Source organism: Terrapene carolina, unplaced genomic scaffold (assembly GCF_002925995.2).
Source record: "Terrapene carolina triunguis isolate 2854851 unplaced genomic scaffold, T_m_triunguis-2.0 Scaffold131, whole genome shotgun sequence".
In the NCBI taxonomy this organism is placed as follows: Eukaryota; Metazoa; Chordata; order Testudines; family Emydidae; genus Terrapene; species Terrapene triunguis.
In genome coordinates this window covers 16,380,284-16,406,146 of record NW_020664482.1, presented here as the reverse complement: position 1 = coordinate 16,406,146, position 25,863 = coordinate 16,380,284, and the positions used below count along the sequence as shown (strand labels likewise).

The 25,863-nt window shown below is 45.3% G+C and overlaps 1 protein-coding gene across 2 annotated transcripts in view; it reads right to left on the bottom strand.

Annotated features, from left to right (window-relative positions):
• Nucleotides 1-15,862, bottom strand: part of GAB3 (GRB2 associated binding protein 3) — a 113,831-nt gene extending 97,969 nt beyond the window's left edge. For both annotated transcript variants that reach the window (XM_024202697.2, XM_024202704.2), the window contains exon 1: nucleotides 15,731-15,862. In XM_024202697.2, coding sequence (XP_024058465.2) covers nucleotides 15,731-15,802 — 72 coding nt within the window. In that variant the 5' untranslated portion in view covers nucleotides 15,803-15,862. The remainder of the gene's footprint in view (nucleotides 1-15,730) is intronic.
• Nucleotides 15,863-25,863: the final 10,001 nt, after the last annotated feature.

The following is a 25,863-nucleotide window of genomic DNA, read 5'->3' as shown; positions in this document are numbered from 1 at the left end:
GAGGGGGCTCGGGGCTGGAGCAGGGGATTGGGGCTCGGGCGTGGGCTTACCTCCAGTGGCTCCCGGTCAGTGGCGCAGCGGGGCTAAGGCAGGCTCCCTGCCTGTCCTGGCTCCGCGCTGCGCCCCAGAAGCGGCCAGCAGCAGGTCCGGCTCCTAGAAGGGGGTGCCAGGGGCTCTGCAGGCTGCTCTCACCCGCAGGCACCGCCTTCCCCAGCTCCCATTGGCTGCGGTTCCTGGCCAATGGGAGTGCAGAGCCAGTGCTCTGAGTGGGGGCAGCGCGCGGAGCTCTGTGGTCCCCTCAACTAGGAGTCGGCCCTGCTGGTCGCTTCCGGGGCGCAGAGCGGTGCCAGGACAGGCAGGAACTAGCCTGCCTTAGACCCGCAGCACTGCCGACTGGACTTTTAACAGCCCAATTGGCAGTGTTGACCGGAGCCACAAGGGTCTCTTTTCGACCGGGCGTTATGGTAAAAAAACGGACACCTGGCAACCCTAGGATGAATCCCATCTGGTCCTAGTGATTTCTTATTTAATTTATCAATGTGTGCTAAGACTGCCCTAATTGACACCTCAATCTGGGACAGTTCCTCAGATTTGTCACCAGAAAAGATTACCTCAGGTGTGGGGCTCTCCCTCACATCCTCTGCAGTGAAGACTGATGCAAAGAATTCATTTAGCTTCTCCCCAAGGGACGTTTATATCTTGAGTGCTCCTTTCATCACCTCATTGTCCAGTGACCCCAATGATTAGAAGCAGGAAACTTGCCAAAAAATGTACTTAATAACTAACAGCAAAAAATAATAATAATAATAAAAAAAATTGTGTCTTTTACTAGTTGCTCTTCAAATTCTTTTTTGGCCTGCCTAATTATCCTTTTACTTGCTTGCCAGAGTTTATGCTCCTTTCTATTTTTCTCAGTAGGATTTGACTTCCAATTTTTAACAGCTCATCGGTAGCCAGCTCTGGAGCCATGGAACCAATGTGGCTGCTGGGTGTTGAGAACCCCCTATTTTTTTTTTCCCGTGAGTGCTTGAGCCCCGGAGCCCCAACCCACAGAGTTGGCACCTATTTCCCCATTGTAAGTTAAATGCTACTATGCTGGGTTTCTTTGGTGTTTCCTCTCTTACAAGGATGTTAAATTTAATTACATTATGGTTGCTGTTACCGAGTGGTTCAACTATATTCACCTCTTCGACCAGATTCTGTGCTCTACTTAGTATTAAATCAAGAATTGTCTCTCCCTTTGTGGGTTCTAGGATTATCTGCTCCAAGAATCAGTCATTAATGGACTCTAGAAATTTTATCTCTGCATCCCATCCCAAGGTGACGTGTTCCCAGTCAATATGGGGATAGTTGAAATCCCCCATTATTCTTGGCTTTTCAGTTTTTTTAGACTCTTTAATCTCCCTGAGCATTTCACAATCACTGTCACCATCCTGGTCGGAAGGTCAGTACTATATTCCTGCTGCTATACTCTTATTATTCAAGCATGGAATTTCTCTCCATACAGATTCTATTATAGTGTTTGATTCATTTAAGATCCTTACTATATTGATTCTATGCTTTTTACCACTCTCCCACCCAGGGCCGGCTCTAGGCACCAGTAAAACAAGCTGGTGCTTGGGGCGGCACATTTTTAGGGGCGGCATGGCCGGCGCCAGAATGCCGCCCCTAAAAATGTGCCCCGGCCGCCCTAGCTCACCTCCGCTGCTGCTGCCGCTGTTTCGCGCGCCGCGGCCGCTCGGGGTCTCCCCCTCCCTCCCAGGCTCTCAAACCTGGTATTACAGTGTCCGATTGATTATCATCATTTCACCAAGTATCTAGCAAAGTTACGAATTTAAGCTCCCACATCTTTTGAAGGTGTTGTGCAGGTTTCCTTTGAGGATGAGGACTGAGAGGTCAGATATACAGTGACTGTTTTGTGAAAAGTGTTTGCCTATTAACCTGCAGAGGTTTACCTTGAACTTTACCTTGAATGGTCTCTTAGGCCTGGTCTACACTAGGCTTTTATGTCGACTTTAGCGCCGTTATATCGAATTAACCCTGCACCCGTCCACACCAGGAAGCCATTTAGTTCGACATAAAGCTCTCTTTAAATCGATTTCTGTAATCCTCCCCAACGAGAGGATTAGCGCTAAATTCGACATGGCCATATCGAATTAGGCTAGGTGTGGATGGAAATCGAAGGTAATAGCTCCGGGAGCTATCCCACAGTGCACCACTCTGTTGACGCTCTGGACAGCAGTCCGAGCTCGGATGCTCTGACCAGCCACACCCCCGGGAAAATTTGAATTCATTTTCATTTTCCTGTCTGGGCAGTTTGAATCTCAGTTCCTCTTTGGACATCGAGGGGAGCTCAGCAGCAGTGTCAACTATGCAGAGCTCTCCAGCAGAGATGGCCGTGCAATCTAATAGAAAGAGGGCCCCAGCATGGACTGATCGGGAAGTCTTGGATCTCATCGCAGTGTGGGGCGATGAGTCCGTGCTTTCAGAGCTGCGCTCCAAAAGAAGGAATGCTAAGATCTACGAGAAGATCTCCAAAGCCATGGCAGAGAGAGGCTACAGCCGGGATGCAACGCAGTGCCGCGTGAAAATCAAGGAGCTGAGACAAGGCTACCAAAAAACCAAAGAGGCTAACGGACGCTCCGGATCCCAGCCCCACACATCCCGTTTCTACGAGGCACTGCATTCCATCCTGGGAGCGGCCGCCACCACTACCCCACCCCTGACCGTGGACTCCGAGGATGGGATCATGTCCGCGGCCGGTTCCTCGTCGGATATGTTAGCGGACGGGGAAGATGAAGAAGGAGATGAGGAGGACGAGGCAGTCGACAGCGCTGGCACCGCTGATTTCCCCGACAGCCAGGAGCTCTTCATCACCCTTACCGAGATCCCGTACCAACCGTCCCCATCCCTTACCCCGGACACAGAATCAGGGGAAGGATCAAGCAGTAAGTGCTGTAAACATGTAAACATTTATTTAAAACAGAACGGTAATATTTATACTATTAACAATGTATATTTATAAAAGTGCTGTAAACTAGTAAAAAAATAATCAGGTACAAAACAGGAATATTTACAAAGGTAACAAATGGGTTTTCATGATTTCTCTGTCTTAGGCTCTTCTCAATTTAGTCCCAAGTGTTTTAAAAAATTTTCACAATGTCCGTTACTACATGATTCCCAGGCCCAAGACGCTCCACTCCAAAGTCCCAGTGCACCTACGCGAAAATCCGGTCAATGTGGCCGGGGATCGACGAGAAATCCTCGTAGGAGAACTCCTCGTAGGTCTCGTGGAGGTAGAGCTCAAGCCTGTTGATCAGGTTCCGGGGTAGGGCGATCTTAGTGGGCCCTCCGTGGTAGCAGACATGTCCCCTCCACGCCACAATCAAGTACTCCGGGATCATGGCCCGACATAGCATGGCGGCATACGGCCCCGGTTTCTGCATGCTTTCCCGCAGCATGCGTTCTCTCTGGGTGTCCGGGATCCTCAGGAGGGTGATGTTGCTCATGACGCCCTGCTTTGAATTAGGGAGGGGAATGTTAGTATTGGGACTGCTTTACAGCCACGCGGTGGAGGGAGAGGGGCAGCATACAGGGATCTTTCCCTGGGACAGCCGCGAGGGGGTGGGACAGGGGCAGAGTTGATGCTGTCCTGATTGCTGGCAGCAGAGACTGGCATTGCTTTCAATGTGAAAGGAGGCCAGTGCTACTGCTGGAGTTTTAAGCAGCCACAAGTCTGCGGCTTACCATTATTGCCCGCTCCAGAAGTTCAGGTCTCCAGCCACAGTTCTCTGAACACTCCAAGACCTCCGCAAGTCCACAGGCACTGAAGGCGACGGCCGAAAATTTGACCTTGTCCTGAGTGCGCATGTGAGAGGTTCAGTGCATGGTCTTGTTCACAGAGAAAGACTAGGTTCTTTGTATACAATTTCATTTATCTGTCTCAGGAATTCACTCCCTTTTTACAATTCACACAGACACATCTGCGACTGTCTCCCAACCCAGCCTGTCAGCACAGTCCCAGAGGCTAGCGCAGATTAGGCGGAGGAAGAAGAAGACGCGTGAAGACATGTTCTCAGAACTAATGGGCTGCTCCCGAGCCCAGGCAGCCCAGCAGACACAGTGGAGGGAGAACTTGTCACAAATGCACCGAGCAGTCATGGAACGGGAGGAGAGGTGGCGTCAGGAGGACCAACAGGCTACTGAAAAGCTGCTTGGACTAATGAGGGAGCAAACGGACACGCTCCGGCGCCTTGTGGATGTTCTGCAAGACCGGAGGCAGGAGGACAGAGCCCCGCTGCAGTCTATCTGTAACCGCCCTCACCCGCCACCAAGTCCCACACCACCCTCACCCAAACTCCAAAGAAGGAGGGGCGGCAAGGGCCGTTAAAACTTTCAGTCAACCCCTGCAGACTGCTCTAGCACTAGAAGGCTGACATTCCCCAAAATTTCATAAGTCCTTTCCCACCCACCTCACAGAAGCCCCCGTCCAAGTTTCACACCCCACGTTTCATGTCTGGTTCGCAATAAAATGTTTGTTTCTCTCCATTACTGTTTCAGTCAGGTTCTTTTGAGGGAGAGTCTGTCTGGAGGGGGGGAAGGGGCTTGGTAATTGGACAGGACAGTGACCTTTAGCAGGGTACAGAGGCGGTGTCAGGTCCAGCATCAGGACACATACACAGTGCAGTCACTGGTTACCCTGGTCAGTCTGGGAGGTGTTTTTCATGTTCTCCATTGAAATAACCAGTCCACCAGTGCGGAGCCTGTCATTCCGGGAGTTTAGAAGCATCATTTGCATCAGAACACTGAACCCGCCCCCCGCCACAGTCTGCGTCCCCGGTTTAAAATATTCCCGCGAAAACAGCAATACAGACAACGGTGTTCATTAACAAAATCGAAATGATTTTATTTTTTGGGAAGGGGAAGGGGATGAAGGGGGTATGTAACTGGAGAGGATAGTCAAAATGAACTGGGTAAAGAAACGGGGGCAGGTTCAGCTTTTCTGTCCACAAACTGAAAAGTCACTGGTTGCCCTGCTCACTCAGGAACCTAGCTTTCAAAGCCTCCCGGATGCACAGGGCGTCCCGCTGGGATCTTCTAATGGCCCGGCTGTCTGGCTGGACGTAATCAGCAGCCAGGCTATTTGCCTCTAGCTCCCACCCCGCCATAAAGGTCTCCCCCTTGCTCTCACACAGATTGTGGAGCACACAGCAAGCTGCAATAACGATGGGGATATTGGTTTCACTGAGATCACAGCGAGTGAGTAAGCTTCTCCATCTCCCTTTGAGACGGCCAAAAGCACACTCCACCACCATTCTGCACTTGCTCAGCCGGTAGTTGAACAGTTCTTTTTCTGTGTCCAGGGCGCCAGTATAGGGCTTCATGAGCCAGGGCATTAGCGGGTAGGCTGGGTCCCCGAGGATGACTGTAGGCATCTCCACATCCCCAAGAGTTATTTTGTGGTCTGGGAAGTAAATACCTTCCTGCAGCCGTCTAAACAGACCAGAGTTCCTGAACACGCGAGCGTCATGAACCTTGCCCGGCCATCCGACGTAGATGTTTGTAAACCATCCCCGATGGTCCACCAGTGCTTGCAGCACCATTGAAAAGTAGCCCTTTCTATTGATGTACTGGCTGGCCTGGTGGTCCGGTCCCAGGATAGGGATGTGAGTCCCATCGATAGCCCCTCCGCAGTTTGGAAATCCCATCGCGGCAAAGCCATCTATGATGACCTGCGCGTTTCCCAGGGTCACTACCTTTGGGAGCAGTACCTTCACGATTGCCTTGGCTACTTGCATGACAACAACCCCCACGGTAGATTTGCCCACACCAAAGTGGTTCGCGACTGACCGGTAGCTGTCCGGCGTTGCAAGCTTCCAGAGGGCTATGGCCACTCGCTTCTGGACAGTGAGGGCTGCTCGCATGCGGGTGTCCTTGCGCTTCAGGGCAGGGGACAGCAACTCACAAAGTTCGAGGAAAGTCCCCTTCCGCATGCGAAAGTTTCGCAGCCACTAGGATTCATCCCAGACCTGAAGCACTATACGGTCCCACCAGTCCGTGCTTGTTTCCCGGGCCCAGAATCACCGTTCAACAAAATCCACATGCCCCATTGCCACCGTGATGTCCTGGGCGCTGGGGCTCGTGGTTTCTGACAGCTCTGTGCCACTCTCCGACTTCAGGCTCTCACGGCGGTGCCGTAGCCTCCTCGCCCGATTTCTCTGCATCTGCCTCAGGGAAAGGTGTATGATAAGCTGCGAGGTGTTGAGAACGGCCAGAAGTGCAGCGATGGTCGCAGCGTGATCCATGATCGCAGTGCTGTGGCGTCCGCGCTGTCACTGACCAGAAAAGTGCGCGAACTGATTTCCCGCCGGCGCTTTCATGGAGGGAGGGAGGGCGTTAGTGACGGACGGATGACGACAAATTTTTTTTACCCAGAAGGCATTGGCGGCTCGACCCAGAATTCCGATGGGCAGCGGGGACTGCGGGAACTGTGGGATAGCTGCCCACAGTGCACCGCTTCCAATATCGACGCTCGCCCCGTTAGTGTGGACTCACAAAGTCGAATTACTGTCCTTAGTGTGTCCTTAGTGTGGACACACACGTTCGACTTTGCAATATCGATTCCACGTATTCGATTTAAGTAAAATCGAATTACCCTCGTAGTGTAGACATACCCTTAGAATACATGTTAACTACATATGCTAAACAATCTTTTCCACCTTATATTTAGCTGTAATACTCTGAGTATCTTTCCCACACCTGAAAAAGAGATTTGTGTAGCTCGAAAGCACAAAGAGAAGTATTTTGCTGGATTCCTAGAAGACAGACAATAGCAGAGTAACAAAAATTAAAATCTAAAGTGATAAGTTTTGAATTCTTTAACAAGGAAGTGAACTTGCATTCACAGACGGAACATCAACATTATTCTTCTGAATGTTACCTGTGAACTGCAAATTCTGCAGGAAGGGAGCCCCAGAAGAGCAAGGACCCATGTAGTCTGGACCTTAATCAGGGGCCTAAACTGCAGTTTTTCCTCAGCAAACTAGACATTCTGTTGCACATTCCGGTAAATTTAAGAATGCAGGTTTTTAGTGAATTAAAGCATCAGTAAATCAGCTGTTTCTCATGCTATTTGATATTGAATTGAATTTTACATTGCTTCTATATTTTCAGTTTTCACGGTGCTTTAGTATTTGCCATGAAAATGCAGAACTGTGCTGTACAAGTTGTTGGGAGGGAAGCTGGAGGTAGTTGTGACAGTCCAGGGCAGCTGAGGCTGTTGACAGCCAGATTGTTATTGGTAAGGGATGAATCTTTCCCCCGCCCCTCCCCATTTTGGGAAGGTCAATGATTACTTTAAATGCTAAGTGAGAGGGGGTTCTTGAATCCCTTATTTCAGCAACCTATGATAGCAGTTAATTGCCCCCTCCAGTATCTGCCAATACATCCAGTAACAATGGTTAAGTATATTAGCTTGATGTGCCTGCTAAAATGACCAGCAGGGAATAACTAACAATGTTGACATTACCATTTGCCTTCACAATTCAACAGCCTGTTGACACAAATGAATGGGGCAGCTCACACCTATAAGAGCTATTGTTTCAGCTCTGTCTCTTTGCAGACGCAGGAAGATAACACTGCTCAGTCAGCCTTCAAAATGGTGAAGAGAGCATTTCTCCAGCATCATGGCTGGATTTATTTTTAACTAATAGCTCCAGAGCACAAATAAACACCCTTTCAAAAACAAAAATTGACTGCAGAAGTAAGTTATATTCAGAGCCCTGCCTAACCCCTTATATTGTAACGCAGGGCCCTTACCTTTGAGGCTGCAGGATCTTCTTAACTATATTTCAACCTGACCCCACTTTCAATGGGAACTTTACAACACTTTACCCTCTGCACCTTTAATGTCTAAATGTTACACAGTGCTGCCAGCGGTCATGATTTCATTGCAACTCTCATGATACTTGTTTGTCTTAAAGCTTCAGCTCAGAGTCATGTGACTGTGAGAATCTCAGATCTAATTAAAAAAAGAATAAGTTTCTAGCCCTCATGATCATCATTGTGGAGAGAAGCTTAAAAACATGGACCCCACAGGCGCAAAAGCCAGAAGGCTTATAAAAAAAAAGCGTTAATTCTTGTTAAAAGAATCTCATTACTTTTTTGGGATCTAACTCGTGACTTTTGAATGCTTGGGGGTTGGTAATACTGTAACTTACACCTCCCTTAACAATACCTCTCAACCCATGTTACATTTTAATTTTCTCTTGATATACATTTGGAAAGCCAGTTGTGTCCAGGTGCAAGTTGGGTGAAACAGAAAACCAACCAAGGCAGAGATTTTAAAATATAATAAAACAAAAAGTTGAATTAAAGCATTTTATTCACTAGTCAAATAAGATAGAGCAAGTTTACATCATCTGCCTGGATGCAATGTTTTGACATGCAAATTTCATTTCTAATTTAGCATGTGTGGGTTTTTTTTCCTGTATGATCATATTACTAATTCACTGCCAACACAGATGAAAATTCTCTCTTCTAAAAAACTTTAAGTGTAAATTTGCTACATAATCTCCCTTCCTCCTTAAAACAAAAAATCATAAAACACAGTAGTATACAACAGATTAAAAGTGACAGATGCTCTGAGATGACCAATACAAATATTGCTCTATTGTAATGTTTTAAATAATAATAATGGGTAGAAGTAACATTGTTAGGTGCCTTGCAATTTTCATAGGCTATAACAAAGAGTCTACCACAGGGCCACTACTTTAACAGCTTTTTCTTCAAATGTATGTCTGATTTCATCACTAGATTAATTACCAGTAAGTTAACATTTCCTTCTCCACTTTAGTTTGAGGAACGCTGCCTTTTTCTCTCTCTCTATATATATATACACACACACATATACATATAAAGTCCTTATTTTCAAATGTAAAGACTTGATAACTTCTGTGTTGCTGTTTTGAAAAGAAACCAATAGCTGAACATTCCAGGGCACTGAAAATATGTAGTCAAAGATTAAACAGGGACTTCAGAGCTATTACAGCTCCACCCAAATTAATAGTCAGACGGAAATTTTGATATTCAGGGTGCCAAGAACAGCAGTGGTTATTTTTTACAAATTTGTTTCTTAGAATTCATCGCCATGTCAGAAGCGTAAGCATTGTATCAAACCACCAAAACATGGTTAAAATAGGATAAAATGATCTAACACTCACCAAATTATGGACATTTAATACTAGAGAAGGAAACTGCCCTAAAATAACTTCACAGTTATTTGCTCAGAGACGTCAACTAGTGCTTTACAACAGAGGAGAACATGGTCCTTGCTCAAAAGTAACTTCCATTGCAACCAGTCTTCACTGGTACTTTATTTTTTTGCATACTTCTCAGAAACTAGTAGACTGAGCAGAACACCAGCCAGTCAGATGTTAGATTAGGTTTTATATCAATAGATAGAATAGACTACATAGCTGAAGAACACACAGTTTATAGCAAGGAGACAGGCTGTATGACCGCCACATAAGGACATAGGGTTCTTGTGTTGTCAACAGGAGTTAACCTTTCATAAAGTGGTTGCGTCCAATCAGCTGTCTCACTGTGGCAAGTGCAGTTTGTTAACTTCACCAGAGCATAAAGGGTAGGGGGACCAGGGCAAAAAAGGGAAGATTCTGCAGGAAATAAGTTGGCTTCGAGAGAAACTTCAGTTGAGGGTTCTCTTCTGTTATTTTTCAAGAGCTAACAGAAAAGTCAAACCTTACTAATGGGGTTAATTTGGCCTGTACCTAGAATGTGCAGACTTTGTTTGGAGCAGGGAGGAAGTGTCTCCTGCCGATATCAACTCAACTCCTAGGGAATCAGACAACCTTCTGGATGATATTTTACATCCTGGCAGCCTCCAGAATTTTTGTGAGATTTTTGTTTCCATTGCTTGAACAAATTTTTCCCATAATTAAATTTTTCTTGGTTTCTTCGTAGCTGCTAGCAGCTTCCTGTAGGTTCTACTGACAAATACCAGAACTTCAGCAAAAAATGGAGAAGTTGTTCAGAGGAAACAGTTAGCCATTTTCGTATCTTTTTAAAGCCTAGCATTCAGCGTCAAACCATATATGTGGATCATGAAGCTTCAGATATCTGGAACTGATGTTGTTTACCACAACCTAGCCTAGCCACGTAGCTAAACCATCAAAAATCTAAAGCGAGCTTCAATTCATGACATTTCTAACACAAACTCCAAGAAAGGTTATGGTGAAAAATGCAAGTCAATCTCTACTTACATGGGATTCATTTTAGCTTTGAGCAGGGGGTTGGACTAGATGACCTCCTGAGGTCCCTTCCAACCCTGATATTCTATGATATTCTATGATTCTATATTTTCAAGCTCCGGATAGAGAATCTTGATTGTTGGTAGTGTTTGAAATATTCACTCACCCAAGTCAAGTGGGACCTTGGGCCGGGTGAGGAAGGGGACCTACCCCATCAATTTCTACAGTATTGAAGGTTAAAAATTGAAGGTCAGATTTTCATCTGCTGGTAATCTGTGCAACACTGACTTCAATGGAGCTACTACCCTGATTTACACCAGCTAAGAACCTGGCCTTAGAGTTTATAGTTTTTATGATTTGAGGAGGGGGGGACAACGACACCAAAAAGTATCTATAGGGCTGGCCTTCTGACCAGGGTGCTAGTCCTGCAGTTCACTTGCACAGCTCTGGATCCTCCTCTTTTCTGCCTTTCTTGGCTAGTAGTAAATCTGGTAAATTTCACGCCCTGACTGACAATACCTCCTCTCTCTTCTAGGCCATGAAACAGTTTTGTTATTTTTATCAACAATGAGAAATTGGCGGTTGTTCCCAGCTACATCTACAATACTAAGGATACCAAAAAGCTCCCTAGTGTTCAGGGCTCATATTGTGTAACTGATTGTAGGTGGAACATCCCTGCCTGCTCTTCCTTTCTGAACGCTCATTGCCTTATCTACAAGTAGCTCGAGTCAACTTTGGCTGGAAAGATGCACGCTTAGGCCTTGTCTACACTGCCACTTTACAGCGCTGAAACCTTCTCGCTTGGGTTGTGAAAAGACACCCCCCAAGCGATGCAAGTTTCAGCGCTGTAAAGTGGCAGTGTAGACAGAGCACCAGCGCTAGGAGCCGTGCTCCCAGCACTGGTAGCTACTCCCCTCGTGCAGGTGGGTTTTTTACAGCCCTGGGAGAGCTCTCTCCAGCGCTGGTGCCGCGACTACACAGCCACGTTAAAGCGCTGCCGCAGCAGCGCTTTAACGGTGGTAGTGAAGACATATCCATAGTTTATTCTACAATAAGTGCTCTCTCCTGTGAGATGTTAATACAGGGATGGCCAGCCTGAGAAAGAGCCAGAATAATTTACCAATGTACATTGCCAAAGAGCCACAGTAATACATCAGCAGCTCCCGCCCTCCAGCGCCTCCTGCCCGCTGGCAGCCCCACCAGTCAGCGCCTCCCGCCTGCCATAATCAGCTGTTTTGCATGCACAGGAGGCTCTGGGAGGGGAGGGGGGAGGAGTGAGGGCATGGCAGGCTTGGGGGAAGGGGCAGGGGCCTTGGGGGAAGGGATGGAGTGGGGGCAGGGCCTGGGGCAGAGCAGGGGGTTGAACTGTGAGCACCACCCGGCACATTGGAAAGTTAGCAGCTGTAGCTCCAGCCCCGGAGTCAGCGCCTATGCCAGGAGCCGCATATTAAGCTCTGAAGAGCCGCATGCGGCTCCCGAGCAACAGGTTGGCCACCCCTGTGTTAAAAGCTTAACCAAATTTGCTGACTTAGTGGTGTTTATTAAGTGCTAATAGGGGGGATAAAAGCGCCCCAACAAGAGACCTAAATATCCACGGCTCATTCTCCGAACAAGCCCAGATAATCCCGTTTCATCCAGTATGGAACCCCTGGACCCATTGAAGTCAATGACAAAAATCCTATTGACTTCAGTGGGGTCAAGATTTCACCCAAAGTATTGAAATATCAAAATTTAACTATATTGAGTCTGATATTTAGAATTCTTATTCTAGGAAACTATGGTCCCTACTGTGTAACCACTGCTTTCACACCCAGCATCTTCCCAACCCTGCACCAGCACCTTCCCCCAAAACCTACATAGATTAAACCAAGGAGAAAAACCCACAATGGAACACAGTGGGGAAATGAGAGCTCAGCAGTTTGCAGGTCACATTTATGGGACAAAGAGCTGCAGCAAACACCAAATAGTCTCCAGGGAGATTCCTTGCACAGTTGAGCCTTTAGATAGGCTGATGAAAGATTAATGTTTCACGATAAGAGAGCAGTACAATACTGTATAGGATATTAGAATACCGTTAAAATATTTCCTTATAAAAAAAATCAAGTGTCCTGTGTTTCTAATGGTCTCTGCATTTAGCATTAGCCTCTGTTTTTACAGAAAGTTACATGTTGGTAATTAATCTCAAGTTCATTTCCTGCACATGTAAGACAGCACCCTTTGTTAGGGAATGATAAGACACTTCTAAGAATAGTAATACTAAGAGTGTCAGCTTTGTGAGACATTACAGGAAAAATACAGACTCCAACACCTGTTTTTCAGTTTTCACGGGCTTCAACATAATTTTATCCTTATTTACTGCCAAATTCGGACTTTGTTTATGCTCACAAAACCTAACTGAGTTCATGGGGTACAAGTGTGAGGCCATGTCTACACTTTACGGGTGATACAGCGGCACTGCTACAGTGCTGTAGCTATGTCGCTGTAGCTCCCATATTGTAGACACTTCCTACAGCAACTGAAAGGGGTTTTCTGTCATTGTAAGAACTCCATCTCCCTGAGTGATGGTAGCTAGGTCTAGCTGTGTCTACATGGGGTTAGGTCGGCATAGCTACAGCACTCAGGGGTGTGAGATTCATAGCTTTGAACGCCGTAGATACTTTGACCTAACTTTTAAGTACAGACCAGGCCTCAGTGAAGGCAGGCTTTCACCTTTAGGTCCTTATCCTGCAAAGAGATACATGTATGCTTAATTTTACACACAGTAAGTAGTCCCAGTGACTTCAGTGGGACTACTCACAATGCGTAACATTAAGCACCTGTAAGTCTTTGCAGTGTCAGCACACTAACGCGTAAGTTTGAAACTGAGGGTCTATTCCCTTTCCCTCAATCTACCTTTGCTCCTTATCCCATTGAAATCACTGAGAATTTCCCAATGGCTGCAATGGGTACAGGATTAGGAACCATTAGTGTGTAGAACAGGGAGAGTACCTGATCCTATGTGGGCCTCGTCCTGTACTCAGATCAGTATAAACTGGGAGCAACACCAAAGAAGTCAGCTGAGTTACTCTAGTGTAAAACTGGTGCAAATGAGCGGCACATCAGACCCATGTGTTTACAATTTGCACATAATTTTTAAAATCTGTGAAAGCTTCAGTATCAGAGTATACATTCTGACAACTGGGCACAAAGAGTGGTGCAAATCTTTGGGATTAGTATATGGTTTCTGTCCACAATCACAGCCTACAGCATTCTGTAGTAAATGGTTTATACACCTCTACCCCGATATAACGCTGTCCTCGGGAGCCAAAAAATCTTACTGTGTTATAGGTGAAACCGCGTTGTATCGAACTTGCTTTGATCAGCCGGAGTGCGCAGCCCCGCCCCCCCAGAGCGCTGCTTTACCATGTTATATCCGAATTCATGTTTTATCGGGTCGCATTATATCGGGGTAGAGGTGTACTTATACCTACAGAAGTTAATTTAAATTAGTCATTCTTTTAGCGGGTTTTTTTTGTCTTTATATCAGAAAATTGTGGTGATGAAACCATAACAGAAAAAAAAAATCTTCTAAAGTGCTTTGAGATCTATGGATGAAAAATGCTATAACTAGATATTATTATTATTACCAAAAATTACTTTATCACTCAGATTACACCACCCACACTCTAAGCGGGGGAGGGGGGGATAAAAGAAAGGATGTTAATCTTTGCTGTACTTAGAGCAGATTTGCTTCTGCTTTACTGTGAACAAGGCGGTAGTTTATCCCATTGACCAGAAAACAAACATTAATCAAGAGAAATCTAGCTAATCTAATGGCTCAGGTTTGAGGAATAATGTAGACTCAATTCCATTGGGGTTTGTAGTGCAAAATCTAGGGACAGCTTTTGCAGATTGCAGCTACGGTAGTTTTGTGAGCTGATCAGTGCCCCTGCTGCGACTATTATCTTGACTGTATAATGGGGGCTTTCAACTCCCAGCTTTGTCACATTCTGTTTTCTCTTCCTTGCCTTTTTATGAATATTGAGTCATCAAAAATAGTTTCACTGACAGAGTTTCTAATCCTACCAGCTGGATGAATCAGTGGCTTATACACTGCTGCAAAACAGTCTTAGTATGCTATTTATTAAAGAAAATACTACAAAAAACTAGATTTCCCTATTTATATGCTGTTCTCGCAAGACAGATTTCATGGGTTATTTTAGTTAGAAAACGTTAACTGAACAAAGCAAATTTAAATGCACTACCATGGTTTGAGAGGAGAAACTGATGCTTAGAATAAGTTTGATGTCAATTTTATCATCAGTAAATTACTCCTTTTCTAAAAGCAAACAAAAAGTCCATTGCAAAAGAGCTGTGATTTTATTCTTCAGAAGACAGAATGGTTCCCCATATTACTAGAAAAAAAGCTAGCATCAGCAATCCAGAAAAAAAATGCTGATAAACCCACGCAAATATGACAAATGATGTAAGCCATGTAAATGGCTACAAAATGATGATAGAAACATATGGTGGCATCCTTCTAGTCTAGGGAAGTGCTCTAGGGCAAGATAGATGTAAAGTGCATTACTTAAGTGAACATCACAAGGTTCCAAAAGACTGAACAATAACACGCCTGGATAAGGATTTTCATAAACGTGCATGCAAAATGGCCCAAGATGGGTTTAAGTTTAGTGCTGTTACAAGCAATTTTTTTTTTTAAAAAAAGGTCATTTACTTCTGCCTGGAATGCCTTCCTTTGCAGCCCTGCAGTGATACAGTTTCCTATGTTTGTACACACACCCTTTTTTTTTTGCAGAAAAACAGGCAGACAGATAGAAAATGAAACAAGGGGGCCCCGTTGCTCAGAATGCCATTGCTGCTCTCCAGGCTTGGAAATCCTGGTTTGTTTTGTTCAGTCCATTTTACCTTTTGACCATTTGGAACTTTACAGCAAGGCATCTCCTCGCACTTCTTTATGACAGGCAAAAAGTGTAGCTGGGTAAATGCAACTGGAATGTTAAATTTGGTAAACAAAAATATCACAGGCATTGGCATTATCAAGTGTCCTTGCCATTACATTAGCGTTTTAGCAAAACATGCCACCCTAATTCAAGCAAGGAGTTAAAAACCTTGGGACAGTAGGTTCTTCTTAGCTTCTGAACAAGATACCCCTGAGTGACTGTTACAAAACTGTCATAGTTATGGCAACATTAACTGAAATTGAGATGTGGTTTAAACCTAAGCTCTGTTGCATAACATACAATTTAAGTATTCTGACCTTGCGAGCCTCAAAGGTTCCTTTTAAAAGGCACAAAAATATTACTGAAAATTAAATTGCTTAATAAGCGCATCGACTTTTCTCTTATTGTTTTGGTCCCGACAAAAGCTTATATCCCCGACACATTTCAAAGCAAGAGTTAGACACGGAGCAGATGCAAAAATGCTCTTGGATGGAACAATATCAGGAGAGTCGCTTTACTTACATATCTCTTCAGTTTCTTCTCGGGGGGTGATTTAATGAGCCATCCAGTGCAAACAACGTCCCCCGAGCTCATCTTCCCCCCCTCTCAAAGAGAAGAGACACGGAATCCAGTGTGTGTGTTTGTGTGTATTGTTCCTTCCCAGCCAATTTGAAACTAGCAGCAATCGGCTTCCTTCAGCTGTGTTTCCAATGCTGCTACAGCGCAAGGAGGAAGTCACAACATTGATCACGGACACAGGCAGCTCCCCCCCTCCCACGGAAAACACAATGCAACACACAGAGCACGTGACGGGGCCGAGAGGACAGGGATAAACAAAAACAAGCGTGTGCAAAATACCCACACCCACTCTGATACTGACACGCCGCCGGTTATTCTAGCAGCTGCGGCGGGCAGAGCGAGCTCTCCCACGCCCCACGCCCACACTCTGGTGCAATAGTGTCCCTGCTGTTTAATCACCCCGGAGCAGGCGGCTTGGCACTGGGCTAGGCAGGGCGCTAACAAACACACAGCCGGGGAAGCCGGTGCGAGCCGCCAGCACAACGTTCCGAGAAGGAACCTGCTGCGGATCGGGGCGGGTCAGGGCTCTGGCCGGGGGCGGCTCCGAATTTCGCTGCATTGATCCGCACGCTAAGCAGGGTGTGGGCTTGATACACAGCAAACACCGCCTCCCTCCCAAACCGCAGGGCACCGGGTGGCGACAAGCGGGGCGCTGGAAGCCCCACTGCCTGGCAACGAGCTGCCAGCAACGCTGACCACAAACCACCGCCCGGAGCCCTGGAGGTGTCACATTGGACCGGAAGCGAGGGTGAGGGCTCTGTCTCTCTTTGAGTGAAACGAAGGGTCGCTTCTGGATTGGAAATGAAATATTCATCTATCCCGTTAATAGCGACCATCCCTGTAACCTCTCTGTGCTTCCCTATCAAATTAACTGGTCTGATCAGGTATCTAGTGGACTTCAACACAGGGGCTGGAACTAGGGGTGCTGCAGCCCCTGGCTTGAAGTGGTTTCCATCATATACAGGGTTTACAGTTTAGTTCAATGGCTCTCAACACCCCTGCTATAAAAATTGTTCCAGCATCCCTGGGCTTCAGGAGTCTTCTGCTCTTCCCTGATACAGAGGTTCCCAAGGGCAGTGGTTTTCACATTTTTCGGGCCACGTACCCCTTTCCAAATAAAGTAGTCTAGCGTGTACCCCCATCTGGTCATAAAAGATGTGATTAGATTGCCAAGTGTTGTCCCTTAGTACAGGATTTTTCTTATGTACCCCCTGGCAAGAGCTTGAGTATCTCCATGGTATGCATACCTCCGTTTGAAAAAAAACCAGTGCCCTAGAAATATATTCACCCACACACTCCCATGAGTTTGGTTATGGTGGGAAAGAGATCAGATGCTTGAAAGTGATCAGATGCTGGCTTAGTCTGAGCTTCTCTGGAAGCTCTCATCACTGCAAAGCCCACTCAGCTGGCAACGATTTGTCCCCAGCTTTCAGACTCTCGGTCCTGGGTTTTGTGAGCAGAACTGACCCAGCGGCATGCAGCTGCCTTGGTGAGTCATAGGCGACATGTTGTCATTACAGCTCGGTATTTGTACATGATGACCAGGGGAGACTGCTAGGAACAGCTGAACAAGTGAAGGTGAGGTGGAAGGTGAGACTCTTTTAAAGGAGGCAACCCCCTTTTTGGTGGATTTGCCAACGCGTGATCTGAATGTAGGACATGAATCTGACACAGTGGAGGAAGAAGTGAGACATGCAGTGCAGATTTTGAAGAACAGTAAGGCAGCAGGACCTGATGAAGTGACGGCACACCTGGTGAAGTCTTAGGCGAGAGAGGCATAAAATGAATGAGCAGAGTGGTTAAGGCCACATGGCAAGACAAGAGAATTCCCAAAGACAAGTTCAAGTCTATGTTGGTCCCAATGCATAAGAAGGAATACCTAAAAAAGGAAAGCATGCACCCACGAATGCAGAAACTATGGAGGGATAAAGTTAGTGTCACATGGAATGAATATATTGCAAGATATCTTAGATGCTAGGAGTGGGAGATTTAGGAAAGGACAAGGAACCACAGATGTGATGTTTGAAATTCAGAAAGTGATAGACAAGTGACTGGAGTGCCAACAGGATAGCTTTTACAGCCCTGTAAAAGGCATACAACAAAGTGGATAGAAGGATGATGACGCCAGTGCTGAGGAAATACGAAGTGTCTGAGAATTTAATAACTATGTTGACTGTACTATATAGATCACTTAAAACAGTGATCCAAACATGTTGTGGAATTACAAGCACCTTTGAAGGCAGAGTCGGACTGCATCAAGGGTCAGCCCTCAGTCCGCTGCTGTTTATCATGCTGATGGACTACATCAGTAGGAAGGTCCCAATGGGAAAAGGTGGGAAACTGCTATATGCAGGTGACAGTGTGATGCTTCCTGGGGTTCCCAGGGTTGTAATGCACCTTTCTACCGCCTACCCTTAGTGCGAGCAAGCCTTGTCTGTGCCCACCAGGTGTCAGCTCCCCCAGACACAGGAAACATAAGCACTCCTCTTTCAGCCTACGCAGGCTCTGCACTCCTTCTGCAGGTTAGCGATAGGTGCGTTCCTACCGCGGAGCACTCCGAGCCTCCCCCTGGCATGTTCAGCCCCTTTTCCACTGGACACTCACTGAATTCACAGATCTGCTACTCCAGAGGGACCGTACACAACAGGCTATCAGTTTTACCTCAGGATCACAGCACCACTCAACTCCCAGCACCTAGATTGGTTTATAGTGAAAACAAGGGAACGTTTAACTAAGAACAGCAATTGCAGAAGCAAATAGAATTAATGGAAACAAATGGTTATATATAAAATAAAATCACAACACACTTTCTAGAGCCTAAACTTATCTAGCAAGACATTCTCCTCATAGACTCATAGACTTAAAGGTCAGAAGGGACCATTATGGTCATCTAGTCTGACCTCCCGCATGATGCAGGCCCCAAAAGCTGACCCACCCACTTTCCCTTAACTCAGCTCCTATCTCATAAAGAATGGTTCATCCAAAGTTTTTCTCCCAGTGCTGATCAAACAGACCATCCATTCATAAGACAAGTTAGTTGACAGCTTGTCCTCTAGGTGAAGGATACCTGTGTGTACGTTTGCACCCTCAGATATAGTTTCAACCATCCATTACTTTTACTTGTAAACAGGGTACCTCCTGATGCTTGTTTTTTCCTGTATATGCTCTTCCCTGGAGACTTTGCAATCACTTGATTAGTATTTTGCTCAGACAGTAAACAGGCATTCATTGTGACATATACAATACTCCATTTACATATAGCCTGACAGAAACCTGCTTATCACCTTCTGCTGACCAATCCCAACTCACAGACCTTAAGAGCATAATTTTCAGCATATATACACATGCAACTCCTTACATACATTTCACAATGATTATGATGATCAGTGGGACACAGGCTTTCATTAGAGACTTTACATGACACCTTTTGACAAACTATGGAGGCCAGACCCACGGGATCCCTGTAACCCTGTGCACCCCAGTGCCCTCTGCCAGTGTGCACCAAGAGGTCCTTGGGTCACACATGGCGATAAGAATGTCCTCAAAAGAAGATCTAGATGAAATAGTAAACTAGTGATATGACCAGCTAAGCAGGCCTGGGGTGAAAATGAACATGACTAAGACTGAAGACATGTGGGTCAGTAGAAGTGTCATCGGGAAACTGGATATAGAGATTAATGGGGCGTGACTGAACCAGGCTGACCAGTTCAAGTACCTTGGCAGCTGGGCTATGGAAAACAGCGAGCTTGTATGAGATACAGTCCATACTGGGGTGTGCAGGAAAAGTGTGGAATAACATCTCAGGTGTTGTGTATGACAAGTGTATGCCACTGAGACTAAGCCCAACAGTACTGAACAGCGCTGTGCCTCACAAGGCTGTATGGTTCATAAGCATGGGCAGCAAAGAGACAGCAGGTTCAAAGCGTACAGGTATTTGAGATGAGATGTCTTTGAGCAATAAACTGCCTTACAGAGTTCCTCACTTTTGTGGTTAAGATTTTCTGCAGAATATGATGAAAATGGTTTATATTAGTCAGTAGTTTAGTCTGGTGCCTGCATCACAGTCTCAATTTACTCACTGCTTCCCTATGCAGAATAATTTTGCTGGCCATGATTTTGAAGCTGTGATGACAATGGAGTAGAAGGCTCTCTCTCCTTCCATTACAGCAGTGGCATAGCCCTGTAAGTAGTTGGTGATCTTGGCAGATAGATTCCAAACAGGTTTACACCAACCACATTCTAGTCTACTGCCTGTCCACTTCATTCAGTATAGTTCATTTGTGAACCCCATTGATCTTTCCAGTCAGTTCTGGAGAGAGGCTGTCTCAGGGACAGGCATTGGTGGCGATGGTCACTGGGAAATTATAGTGTTTATGAGCAAGTAGAAGCCTTGTATGTGAGTAGTAGGCCTGCCTAAGGTGTGCTGAAAATATATGGGATGAAGCAGTTCTTGGCTGAACCAGCTTTGTTGCTTCCTTTGCCTGGTAGAGGAAAAGGAAGGCCATAATCTTTGCCTGGATGAGTGTCCGTTGCTGTGTCCACACCCAGACTAAATGTCAGGTACAGAGTGTGTCTAACTGAATATGTGGGACTGGAAATGGTTTGCATGAATTCCATGGTTTTCATACAGGGGAGGAGTTTGGAAATTATGGCATCCTTGTATTGTCTACATGGAGGCTGTAGTCATCAGGAACAGTGAAACTGTGGGATTCCAGCACCGTGCTGCTCTGTTAGTTTCTCCTGAAGTCTGCCAGATCTTTGTCTGGAAATCTCTAAACCACTGAAAGCCCTAGATTTTTTTGTCTTTAGTCTCTTACCACATGGATGCATTCAGAAGTTTTGGTCATGTCTCTGTGTACTTTTACACCCCCTCACCTCTGTAGTATTTTGAGTATCTTGTCTGTGGATAGAGGGCCAAACCCTACTTGCCTTACTATGGTAGTTGTCTCACTGAGTTTAGTTAGACATTCAACGTATGCAGGATGTTTTGGTTCTCCCCTGAACATTACAAGCTGTATTTTGTTTGTTTTTAAATTAGATTTATTAACTGGAACTGCTGCGCAAGTTTGATCTTTGTGAGTGATCACTTCTATTGCCTATGTGTATGTTCAACAGACATAAAAACAAGAGAGAGATCATGCAGTACAAATAAGGCATAGTTATACTTATCCATATAGGTGTGTCATATGCATGATGGGGTGTGTGTATGTGTGCAGGGAATTCAGCAATACTAGAGACCACACCAAGGGACAATCCTTCACAAACTACTTCAGAAATTCCCATGCAGAACATTTTTGTTCAGTTTCAAGTTAATGCAGCATTTCTACTGATGGTAGACTTCTCAAAAGCATCTATGTGACTTAGGAGCCTAAGTCCCATGAGATTTAAGGGGAGGAAACACAAGAAAATAGGTCAAGGCTAAAACAAACTTAAAACCATACCACAATTATGATGTTAAAGTTGGCTCACTTACTTCAGTTCCTTACAACTTAGTCATGCTTAAGCTCCTAAATCACTTAGGTGTTTTTGAGAATTTTGCCCTAAGAAACTAGTATTTGCTAGTCCCTTGCTAGTTGCTTGAAGTGAGTTTCAGTATCATTCATCAGTGGTACAATGGGCAATTTTTTTTAAACCACAATGATTTGCAACAAGGGTGAAGTCCTTATAGCTGTTCGGTTATTCTGAAAGGGGTGGGGAGGGAAGCAAGCCTTATTTCAACTAAAATATCTCCACAAAACTAAACAGTCTCTAGTGACATTATGTAAGCCTCGTTCTTGGAATATACTAATGTGTAGGTAGGTGTGTGGAGGCACCAATAGATTAAAGAAGAGTTAGGGTTTGTTTTGGTTTCTTGTTTTGTTTTTTTAAAGACAAACAAATTCATCCTAGCTAGCAAATCCATGTTTAAGGTTGCAACAGAGAGAGAATAGTGAGTGATGTTTTGACTCAAAGTGGGAAACATTTTGCTGCTACCCTTGGAAGACGAGTTAGTCTGGTTTTAATAAATGTTTAAATGACTAATAGATTTCTGATGTATTGCATATGATAAAAGAGAAGTATATTAAGAGAGCCTGTTTTATAGATGTGGCCAGCCATCACACCACTCACGAGAAAACTGGGCCAAAATTATCCATCTGATTTTAAGAACGTCTTTCTGTATTTTTGCTGACACTAGCCAGGATGAAAATGTATTCTGTGTATGCAGGTTTCCTTTGAATTTTTGGTCTCAAGTTTATACATATGACTAAGTTCACTCAAGGGTGAAGTTTTACCTTACCTCACTTTTCCTGATCCAAAGGGATCATACAGAAAGCTCGGGCCCATTAGGCCTTTGTTGTAGGGTTTTTTTCCTCTTGTAGAGAAGTCAATAACTGGGCAGAGTGTTTTCAGTGCTGTTGGTGTTTTGGTCACTAACTTGAGTGGGCACTAGTAGATCTCACTAAATTGATTTACTGCAAATAGTACAGTAATTCTTAATGTCGCAGGTATATTGTTTGGAGTAATGCTTCTTCAGCCGTGTTTCACAGCATTACTTTATTTTTACGTTTATGAAATGCATCCAGTAGCTAGGTCTGAACCCATGAGCATTGTTTTGAAGATGCTGACACCCACAGAACAAGACTCTTACCCAATTCCCCTTTCCACCAGTCACAGGCCTGAGAAAAAGAAACCACAATGGTCTGAAGAGTAACCTGACAGGAATCCGTCAGATGTGGAGGGGAAGAAATGAATGCCTATTGAAGGGCCCTGTGACAGAACATCCTTCCTGAAGCTCCTAGACATTCAAATCTATGGACTTGTTGGCACAGATGGCTCAGTTGATCTCAGCTGCAGTAGAATTGCACAGATGTAGTCTCTCAGGTGACCATATAGGACTCCATAAATCAATATCTAACCCCTGGAACTGCACCAATGAGCAAATAGGAAACCAGTGCTGTTTTGAGAAAACTAATTCAGCTCACACCTCACCACAATTATTCTTATCTTTAACCCTACCTGAGTCTCAGAAATAACAGGATAAAAATAAATCATGGCAAAGTCAGATTCGGCTCCTGTATCTGGAGTCAGAAAGCAGGCTGAGCCACCTCAGAGATTCTCTCAACTCATGCTAGGTAGAGCAAGTCTGGAGAAAGCTGAAACTAACAAAAGGGTTAGTTACATAAACAAAGTCAAGGGCTTTACCCATGATTTAATCATGGATGGAAGATACCTTATTAGCCACCCCAGCCCTATATTTAACATGAACAGATTCCCTGTCAGCCAACTCCCACAGATTCAGAGAAAAGATCCATGGGGCAGTTGTCTAAAACCAGGGCTGTAGCTGATAAGTGGCCTCATGGGTTAAGGGAGACAAGACGTGTGCCTATCACAACAAAAATGTGAGAAACCCAATTGATAGGAACATTTTTGCTCCCACACCCTCAACTGCATCTTTCCATTGTCCTCCTCCTCCTTAACCTTCTTCATATCCCCAAACTGCAGCATTGCTGTGTTATTCCAGCCTCTTAACTGACTAGGAAGGGACACAATGACCATAGCTGAGTGTCCAAGGCAGGTACATTTCCCTAAAGGTGAGTTATCAAAAATAAATACATAAATAAAATCCCATTTGGCAACATCTAGAAGTTCTGTAGAGAATAAAGTGTTTTGCAATAGCCATAATGTATCTGTCATATTCCACGTGTACAAATCTAAACTGAGCTTATTGGAACAATTTTTGAAGTGTCTAATTACAAAGCTGCATCCTTGTTTAATTACTAACCGCCCTCACTGGATAGAGGTAGGGAGGCATGCAGAAGACAGTCAGTGCCATGCCTTTTTTGCTCATCTGGTGACTGATCCTTGTTTACATAAGGAGCTGGTGCCACACTTACTCAGCAAAATGTAACATGCTTCTGCAGCATTCCCACAGCAAGCAGAAAAACCCAGTCTCACAAAAAAGAAATGATATACTATACATGTTCCAGCTGTCCCTGACAGTCACCACTCTAATCCCTCCTACAGACTAAATATTTCCCTTCTTTTCCATTTGAATGAGGAAAGTTAGAGGGGATGTTGTCAGCCCCTGTGCCTCCCACTTCCTTGTAGTTGTACACCCCAGCCTTAGGAATCAGGTTTGTTAGAGGGAAGCATGCAGATTAAGAGCAGCAGGATTTATTCATTGCATAAACTGGAGTGTAACCCCTGTCTGCTGGTGAGCATAGCAACGCACAGCATATGTTTGCATCTCTCTGCTGGTTAGTAGATGCATTCCTGAAAGCACAATGCCGGTGAAGAGGCATCCAGTCATTCTGTGCCAATAGCAGTGGGGCCAAATGGCCAGCTACCTGCTTTTGAAAGATGGAGCCACTGTAAAAATAAAAGATTAAAGCAGACACTTGAACTTATGTCCCCATTGTGTTTGTGCTGGGAGAAACACGTCAAGCTGGTGAGCAGCCTGTGGGTGGTGTCCATTGTTGACACAGACAGGGAAGAATCTCACTTTGCCAAAAGCTGGCTCATGCTATCATAATACACAGACATGCTTTTGTCAGTTTCTCCCCCCAGCTCACAGAAGTGGGAAAGCCAGAACTATGCACTTAAATACCACTGATCCTCTGGAGAGTAGCAGCAGGTCTCCCAGGTCAGACTTCCCGTTCGGAACAGAAATTTGTGACGAAGTTGGCGTTTCTTCATGTAATCAGTTTATTTACAAATGTGTGAGTCCTGTTTTCTGAAGCAGGGGTGGTAACAAACAGTGCACAGGCAACCCCCTTTGGCAAAAATCTCTGACCCTGCACTTCTGTCTTGTCCCAAAAGATGGCTCTGTCTCCTCCCTCTCCCCCAGGGATCCACAAGCCAGAAACTGTCTGCTTCTCTCCAGCTTCTGATTCCTCATGCCAACTGCTTAAACACACATGGAAACAGCCCCTCCCCTCTGCTGTAGCTGTATGGCTGGCCAGGAGAACCTGGGCCTCTAGCCTTAGAACTATCCCTTAGGTTCCCTCTGTACTGTATGTGTTTGTATGGGCTCGCCACTTTCTGTGGGGAGTTTTGCTCTGGGGTGACTATGTCAATGACCCTTGATGGGCAGGCATGACCCACTTTTATAGCAATACTGTGGTGATGGGGACCAGAAGAGGTTTTTTATTAAAACTATTCTTTGACTTGCCTTATTTTTCATTCAGGTTTAGACATTAGATCCAAGGCTGGTTATGTCCCTCTAAGTGGTAGATGGCAAGAGTGGTCTTAGCACAGTTCTCAGGGATCCATCAATAAACCATCACAGCTGGATTTAAGTAGCACCTTTGTCAGCAAAAGTACAGTAGAGAAAGGAAAGAGATTAGGTAGGCCATGGACAATGAACTGTTTCAGCAATTCTGGTCTGAGACATCACCACGAGCATCAAGCTCCTTTCATCATCATTCATCAGCCCCAAAATTACCTCAAACTCCAGATGAAGTTTTTTATGTAAATATGAGACGTAACTTCTCTGGTTATTTTTTCTTTAATAAAAACACGTCTGTCCCTCAATGAATCATTTGCTGTGCTTTGCTGGGGGGAGGGGGGAAGGGGTGCTGCATGTATTTATAGGGCAGCAGCATTTGTTAAAATGATTGGGAGCATCCTGAGTTTAACCTACATGCATTATACACTGCGCAACAAGTGCTACAAAACAGAGGATCACCCCCATAATACTGTTATGTTGGGGGCTGGGAGAAGCTGGCAGGCTTAACAACCATTGTCCAGTCAGGCTAATTGAGGGAATAATTAAATGCCCCTTTGTTTAGAGATAGCTGAAACAATGGGAGACACCACGTAAAACAATGGCCACAGGTAAAGCTGCTCAGAAATCTGGCTTCGTGGGAAGAGAAGTTTCACAGTGGGCTGAATGGAAACACAGGGAGGGAAACTGATTTTGATTGCAGCCGCGTGTGTATGAGAGAAAGGGCAGCTACATCACAGAAGCAGACAGAGAAAGAGCGAAGCCCCAAAGGACAGGTCTACACAGCAAAAGAAAAAGAGCCAACTTGGCTTGTAGGGCTCAGGCTGCGGGGTGGGAGGGTCGCAGAACTCGGGCTCCAGCCGGAGCCAGG